Here is an 8,143-nt window from a genome sequence, read left to right as displayed (position 1 = left end):
TGCCTGTTGATGGTAGGGAATCAAGTCTTCCTTTTTCACTTCATATTCACCAAGGACTTGGTTGACCACCAGCTTTGAGTCTCCATATATGTCCATATCCCTGACACCTATTTCGATCGCCATTTGAAGACCGAGTATGAGAGCTTGGTATTCTGCCATATTATTTGTACACAACTGAGTGAGTGTAAAGGCATATGGTATAAGATGATTTTGTGGAGTTACGAATACAACTTCACTCAGCTCCATCTTGCCTTGCAAAGACCGTCAAAGTACATTTGCCATGGAGGTAGGACGTCCACATAGAAAATTTCTTCTCCTGGGAGGTCATCTGAAATTTCCCACTCTGCTGGCACTGGATGATCAGCAAAGAAGTCGGCGATAGCTTGACCTTTCACAGCCTTTTGAGGCACGAACACCAAGTCATACTGCTTAAGCAACATTGCCCATTTCGCAAGTCTTCCAGACAAGACTGGTCTTGAGAGTATGTACTTGATTGGATCAGCTTTTGAGACCACATGTATGGTATGCGCCTGCATATAGTGCCTCAACTTCTGGATGGCGAACACCAAAGCAAGACATATCTTCTCTATGGGCGCGTAATTCAACTCAGCTCCAACCAAGGTACGGCTCAAGTAGTAGAGTGCTCTCTCCTTGCGGTCTTCAATTTCTTGAGCACACATTGCCCCCAGTGAGCGTTCTTATGCTGCAATGTAGAGGACAAGTGGCCTTCCTGGAATTGGTGCCCCCAGCACTGGCGCGCTGGCTAAGTACTTCTTGATGCTATCAAAAGCATTTTTGCATTTTTCATCCCATTGAAATGGAGCATCCTTTTTCATGAGATGGCTAAACGGCTGGCAACGCCCGGCTAAGTTAGAGATGAACCTTCGGATGTATGCCAAACTTCCTTGCAATCCGCGCAACTTTTTCAATGTCTTTGGTTCCGGCATTTCTTTGATAGCTTTGATTTTTGTTTGGTCAATTTCAATGCCTTTATGCCTGACCACAAAACCTAAGAACTTCCCAGATGTGACTCCAAATGCGCACTTGAGTGGATTCATCTTGAGTTGACATTTTCTAAGTCTTTCAAAGACGGTTCGAAGGTCTTTGATGTGGTCTTCTCTTTTCTTTGATTTGACAACCACGTCATCAACATAACACTCTATTGTTTTATGCAGCATGTCATCAAAGATCTTTTGCATTGCGCGTTGGTACGTAGCGCCAACATTCTTCAATCCAAACGGCATGACCGTAGCGTAAAAATCCCTTTTGGGTTGAAACCTGTTGCTTCTTGATCTTCAGGTGCCATATGTATTTGATTGTAACCAGCAGTACAATCCATGAATGAGAGGGCTTCATGACCAGTGGTTGCGTCAATCATCAACTCTGTAACTGGCAAAGGGAAGTCATCCTTCGGGCATGCATCATTAAGGTCTCTGAAGTCGACACATATACGCAGTTGTCCATTCTTCTTTCTGACTGGGACAATGTTTGCTATCCAGGTAGAATATTTGACTTCTCGAATGAAACCTGCTTCAATGAGTTTATTGACTTCCCTTTCAATTTCAGTACAAGCTCCTACCGAAACGACGTTGAGGTTGCTTTTTGGGACTGGTGCCTTTCTTGATTGCTAGACGATGAACTGCAACTTTTGGGCTGAGTCCAGGCATCTCTTTATAGCTCCAAGCGAAGACATCCTTGTACTCGACCAATAACTTGTAGTACTCCTCTTCTTCTTCCTTAGTCAGCAGAGCACTGACATAAATGGGCCGAGGATCTTCAATAGTTCCCAAATTGAGTTCCTTGAGTTCATCTACAGTCGATTGCCCCCCGTCTTCAAGTGTTTCAGGGGCCTCATCCGCCTTAACTTCTTCGTTCTCGTCAGGTACCTCTTCTACTGTGATGTGATATGACGACGTTGTAATTTCTAAGTCACTTGACTTCTTTATATCACAGGGATGTGAAGATGAAGGCACAATCTCTTCGGCATTCTTTTGCTGACCAGTAAGAACTAGTACGCGCCTCCTTGCTTTGAGTGGCTCATGTTGGATGATATCCACTACTTGCATACGCTTCATGCGAGATGATATTGCGCTTCTCAAATCATCGCTTACTCTTACGTCTTCTTCATTTTGTGTTGCAGAAGTTGAGAGAGGACGACCCTCACCACTATTCCTCATGAGAGCCCCTAGTCGACTGAAGACTATTTTTGATGGACCACCCAAGCGTTCATGTATTGCGCCCTTCTTGTTTATGCGCAACGAAGGTGTTGACACTTTGACCTTACTTTCTCCTTGATTGCCAAGCCTAGCAAAGATAGAAATGTGTTTGGTTGAAGCATTTGGTCTCCCTAACCTTGTAAATATAGAAGGATGACACTTCTCTGTAGGTGGACTTATTCGATCGAAGACTGAAGCTGGATGCATCTTTTCCTCTCCTTCTTCATTTTCTTCGACCTCTTTTACTGTGATATGCTGAGAAGATGCAGTAGCCCCTTTTCTACGAGCATCAATCTTCACAGGCGCATGAGACTCATATCCGAGCCCGGCCCTGGTCACCATGAAGCTCCCATCTTGCTTGAATACTTCATGTTGCGCTTTGTTAAGACCGTACGGCTCAACTTTTATAACTTTGCCAAGAGGAGTCGGATTTGTAAAGTCATATCCAGCCTTTGCCAGTAGCTTGTAAGCATTGGAATCAAATATCCCCTTGTTTTCTTCATTTGATGATTGACTGGATGAACAGACGAAACCATTCGGAGGAGGTCTCACAATCTTCGTTTGAGATGAACTTGGTAGAGGTGTAACGACTTTGGCTACCCATTCCTGCTTGAACACCAGACTTGACTTTTTATCCTTAGGCTCTATCTTTGGTGTTAGACACTCTGCAAAAGGACTCACCCCATCTTTGCGGCAAGACTTCGGGATGTAGCGTAGTACTGGTGGTGTAGTTTTCTGCGGCGTCTCTTGCTTCTTGGGTGACGCAACAGGAGTAGCTGTTTTGTTGACCTTGTCTACATCTTTCTTAACATCATTTTCTTTAGCAGAACTTGCAGCTTCATCTTCTTTGATGATGTTCTTTTCCCGCTTACCTCCTTTTCCTGTTGAAGAGATGGTGGTTGGCATGAACTCACTGGAAGTACCATTCTCTTCAAAGAATTTTGCATCAGCGAAGAAAGAGTCGACCTTAGAGAAGGGTTTGGCGTCTCCGTCTATCTTCCTTTCACCACCACGATAATATTTCAAGCATTGATGGAGGGTTGAGGCGACAACTCCGTTTTCGTGCTTCCAAGGTCGTCCCAGCAATAGTTTGAACGATGTCTTGCCATCCATGACATGGAACAAGGTGTCGGAAGAAAGATCACCCATGGTAAGGTTCACGCGGATCATGCCAATCTGCGCTCCCCATTCAAGTTGAAACCATGAATCATTGTTCGACTCACCGGAGAGTTCATCCATCGTGATCCCTAATTCATTCATAGTGGCTTTTGGCATGAGATTGACTCCTGAGCCTCCATCTATTAAGATGCGCTTGACCTTTTGCCCCCGAATGTACCCGGACACATAAAGTGGCCTGTTGTGAGGTTTGGATCCAAGAAGTAAATCCTCATCCGAAAAACTCAAGGTCGCGTTGCGGAGACACATCCAGTTGATTGCTCAAGAGGCTCAATTTTTTCTTTCATCTTGCCCGCATACAACTCAGGCTTCTCAAGTCCTTGAATTATCAGCTGACGCTTCTCTTTAGGTAGATGAAAGATTTGCTTCCATCCCATGTTTGTAGGAAGGGCGTCAAGAGCAGCCACTATTTCGCTCTCCTTTTCGTAATACAAATCACCAATACCGCATCATCTGGGCCTCCTTCCTCTATCTTCTTTTTATCATCACCACCTTCCGTAGCTGAGACGGTGCACACGGTAACCTTGTTTAAGAAGTCTTGTGGGAAGAATTCTTTTAAGGTGACGGGACTCGGTGGTTCTTGCTCAAGTACATCGATAGGCAAGACATGTGGTTTGATCACTGTTTTGGGCTTTTTCTTTCACTTCGTCTTGCGAGGTTTAGTCTTCTTTGATTGTTTTCTTCGACGGTGAACAGGTTGCGCTATCTGTCTTGTTTGTTTCTTTGACTTCTTGCGCGTAACCAAAGTCCAGCCTTCATCGTCATCTTCATGCTTCTTTTCCTCATTCTTATTCTGAGGAGGTAGTTTTTCTTCCAATGACATTGGAGGTAGCGATGGCAATGACCCTTGGATCTGTAATGCTACAGGCTCAAAACTTCCGAACTGCAACATATACACACATTGTCCTTGCCGTATAATTTGCTCGTCAAGTTGCTCCAGGACTACAGTAGTTTGATTTGTGGTTATTGTGTCCTCCAAGTCAAGAATGATCTTCCCTTCCTTGGAGAGCTGCATGATCTTCTCCTTGAGTGTTATACACTTTTCAATAGGATGACTCACCAGCCTATGATAACGACAGTAATTGGGATCGTTTGTCTTGTTTGCTTGCTCATGGCGCTTGGACTCTAGCAATTATATAATCTTCTTTTCCAAGAGGTAATCAAGCATTCCGGACAAGTCAGAATCTGGGAATGGATATTTCTTAGCCTGCAACACTTTCAATGTAGGCTTGTCTCGTTGGTAGTTGTAAGAGAATGACTCTTTCTTCTTTTCATACTTAGGCTTTGACGAGATTTTGACAGGTGCACTGCTGGTTTCGACGACCATTGTTTCCTTTGTCGACGATTTGGAGTTCTTATCAGTTTTCTTGAACTCTTTCTTTTCACTTGGCACCTTAGAAGAACTTGGTCGAGCACTACCATGTTCTTTGATTGTGATCTCCATGTCATGGGCGCGGGTAGCCAGGTCTTGGAAGCTCTTTGGCATGATCCCTTTCAGGATGTAAAGAATGTCCCATTTCATCCCATTGACGCACATTTCAACTGCTGACGTTTCACTTAAGCGATCCTTGCATTCCAGACTCAGCGCACGCCACCTGTTGATGTAATCGACGACAGGTTCATCTTGCCATTGAGTTGTTTTTGTCAACTCGCTCATGCTGACTACGCGCCTGGTGCTGTAGAATCTGTTGAGGAATTCATCTTCCATGCGACCCCAACTGTCGATTGACTCAGAGTCCAGATCCGTGTACCAGTCGAACGCGATCCCTTTGAGCGAACGCACAAACTGCTTCACCAAACGATCACCTTCTGTCCCAGCATTGTTGCATGTCTCGACGAAGTGGGCGATGTGTTGCTTTGGGTTCCCCTTCCCGTCGAACTGTTGAAATTTTGGAGGCTGATAGCCAGATGGCATGCGTAGACTATCAATCCTCTTAGTGTAAGGCTTGATGTAGCGTCCACTACTTGTCGAGCTATCCTCCAACTGACACTTGATCGTCTTGGCTATTAACTCCTGCAGCTTCTCTTCAGTGAAGTTGCTGATCTCATTGTTTGGCTTTTCCCTATCCTCGCCAACTTCTCTATCGCTATCAACATCCCTATCGGTGTCACCATGCTCGCTCTCGGCCTTCCTGTCACGGAGTGCCACCACCTCTTTTTGGAGCTCATCAATTTTCTTGTTCTTTTCCTCATTCTCCTTCATCATCTTTTCAAGGAGATCATTCATTTTCTGCATTCGATCCTCAAGAGTATCGCCACTTATCACCATGACTGAAGCAACATTAGGAGTTAAGGTTTCTTTCTTCTTTGGCGATGCTTTGGGTTTGCAAGGAGAAGCCTTCTTGTCAACCTTAACACTTCTAGTCTCCTCGCGTGAAGGAGAAGAGGCGGCCGAGCGCCGTAGCAGCAGCGGCTATGGAGGCGACGAGAGAGAACTTGCGCGGCCTAGTTGGGACGTGTGCGAGCGTAGATCGGCGGCAGACGGCATTGACAATGACCTTCTTCGCCATTCCTCTTGTGGAGATGCCAACTGACTGCGTAGCAGGGGAGGTAGCAGCAATGGGGGTACCCTGCAGGATATCTGCGTAGGTCTTCTTGGATGGACTGGAGAAGATGCTTTGCTTAGTAGACATCTTCTTGTTTTGGTAGACTTGAATAAAACAGCAGTAGAGATGAGAGGTAGAGATTTTCACGTCGGGTTCACCAAAATTTGTAACAGCAAATTTTGTATTGCGATAACTGAAATACAAAACAAGGAAACAATTAAGTTTTATTAATAAATATCAAAAATACGTGTACAATCTCTAATGTATCCTCTGATTCTACTTTGCCGTAAGGGGTACGTGTACGGGGTACACGTGAGGGGTATGCGTGTAGACAAATTTAATTGCTCTACGCGCGATGTGAATTTGATTTCTTGAGAGGGTCGCGATGACTTGAATCTCTCTTGAAGGTTTGAACTTGTGATTGAATCTTCAACGCAGGCGGCACGATTTGATGTGCTTGTTGACTGCTTGCAATGATTTTGACAGAGAGGATTTGTAGGAATTTGTACCTTGTTCTCTCTAGCTCCTTTGCAATTATGAATTTCCAACCCTTTGAGTGAATGAGGAGAGCTCTATTTATAGAGTTTCAAATCTCCTTATTGGACTTTGATGGTCACAAGCCCATTTGTGGGTTTATTAACAACCTTGGCCCAAATTTGATTCTTTCTGGGTTTAGTGATCCGAATAACTCCTTTTGTAATCCGAATCGACCCACATTTCATTTAATCGGGACAAATTAATTAAATTAAGTTAAAATTTGGTATTAACTCAAAATAATTAATTAATTTTATTTATTCGGCACATTAATAAATTTTCCGTGCCTACAAATTGCCCCCTCGGAACCTTGTCACGTGCACCTCCCGGTGCCTTGACGTGGCGGGGTCTCGATTTTGCTTTGACTTGGAAGTCGATAATGAGCGCCCTTACTTGTCACAAGAATGATTCATCTTTTCGTTGTCACCCTGTCGTTATCCAACTTGGCGGGTGAATTTATATTTGACTTGAAAGTCAAGGGCACCTCAACTTGTCGTTGAGACAATCCATTTTTCTTGTAACGTCACCCTATCATTATTTGATTTGGCGAGCGACTTTTTTTCTTTAACTTGGAAGTCGAGTAGCGTACCCGAACTCGTCGTAAGGGTAGTAGCTTGCGGATTTTTTTGACGTTACCCTGTCATTTTTTTTAGACTTGGCGGATAACGAAATTTTTTTTTTTACTTGTCTGACTTGAAAGTCATCAGGTACCCGAACTAACTTATCGTAAGAATGACCAAATTAATGTCTTCGTTAGCATCTAACTCGACGGGTGATACATAGACGGATGCCTTAATCCAAATTGTATACACATTAACCATGCCATTTAATTCCCAATAAAATTGCACAATAAAATTTTTTGGAATGTTCGTGCCCTTCTATAACTTTCCAATTTGGTAGGGTTTAAGGAGATCCAAAATCTATATATACACCTTAATATTCCGTCTGCCCCAACATAAATTAGTACAAGCCTCTTTTTTAAGGTATTTCCTATCTCCTGCAACTTCTTGTGTGCCTTCTTTTTTTTGTCAATATCTTTGTAGCACACAGCACCATACCCTTAAATCTTTCTCTTTTTTTTTTGTGCAAGTAGAATTTCGTTGCTATCAAACATCACCTCGCCTTGATCTTTCGTGTTTGTCCAGGCATCGTACAGGTATGCACACTCCTCTGTTTTTTTTTTTTTTTTTTTTTTTTTAGTCTTGCCTTCTTGAATTCTAATGACTATGGCACGGTTCAATTGATTCTCGGTTTAACTTTCCCTTCTTTTCTTTTGAAAATATCGAGCCGAGTCCGTCGAATATTTACTAAAACCATCCTGACAAAACCTTGTTCGTGAATCACCAAATCGTGATATGTTCATGCTTCGAGATTCCATGTTTTTTTTTATAATCAAATTCTATACCGTCATACTGATGTAAACTTAGACTATGCTTCGTCGGAATCGGTCAGCTTAAAGAACTCGCACCCAATTCCCCACATATTCGAATCCTAGATACAATGACGCAGAAATAATTGAAAACCTGCTACATCGTCTTCATAATTGCCGAGTCTTTTGCATTCATACACCCGAGACTTTGTGATTCTCCCATGTTGTCATCTTGTAAATTACAAACCCACACTATAAGTATGAAATTGATGCCTTGATCGATTGACGCGTCAAATATGGCT

At 43.3% G+C, this 8,143-nt stretch overlaps 1 protein-coding gene across 1 annotated transcript; it reads right to left on the bottom strand.

Moving 5' to 3' along the window:
• Positions 1-1,562: 1,562 nt before the first annotated feature.
• Positions 1,563-3,455, bottom strand: LOC141617349 (uncharacterized). The gene is made up of 2 exons (XM_074434537.1): positions 2,817-3,455; positions 1,563-2,678 (listed from the first exon to the last, which is right to left on the bottom strand). Exons 1-2 carry the CDS (start codon positions 3,453-3,455, stop codon positions 1,563-1,565), a joined length of 1,755 nt encoding a protein of 584 aa, XP_074290638.1.
• Positions 3,456-8,143: the final 4,688 nt, after the last annotated feature.

The sequence above is a fragment of the Silene latifolia genome, chromosome X (assembly GCF_048544455.1).
Source record: "Silene latifolia isolate original U9 population chromosome X, ASM4854445v1, whole genome shotgun sequence".
In the NCBI taxonomy this organism is placed as follows: domain Eukaryota; kingdom Viridiplantae; phylum Streptophyta; class Magnoliopsida; order Caryophyllales; family Caryophyllaceae; genus Silene; species Silene latifolia.
The sequence above is the reverse complement of the archived record's forward strand: the minus strand, read 5'-3'. Positions and strand labels throughout refer to the sequence as shown.

Excerpts from the sequence above, each read along its gene's own strand:
- LOC141617349 (XM_074434537.1), bottom strand. The coding sequence starts at position 3,455 with ATGGATGAACTCTCCGGTGAGTCGAACAATGATTCATGGTTTCAACTT. Across the intron at positions 2,679-2,816 it reads TGGTGTTCAAGCAGGAATGG|CTACTGGCAAAGGCTGGATA; the intron begins GTAGCCAAAGTC and ends AATGCTTACAAG.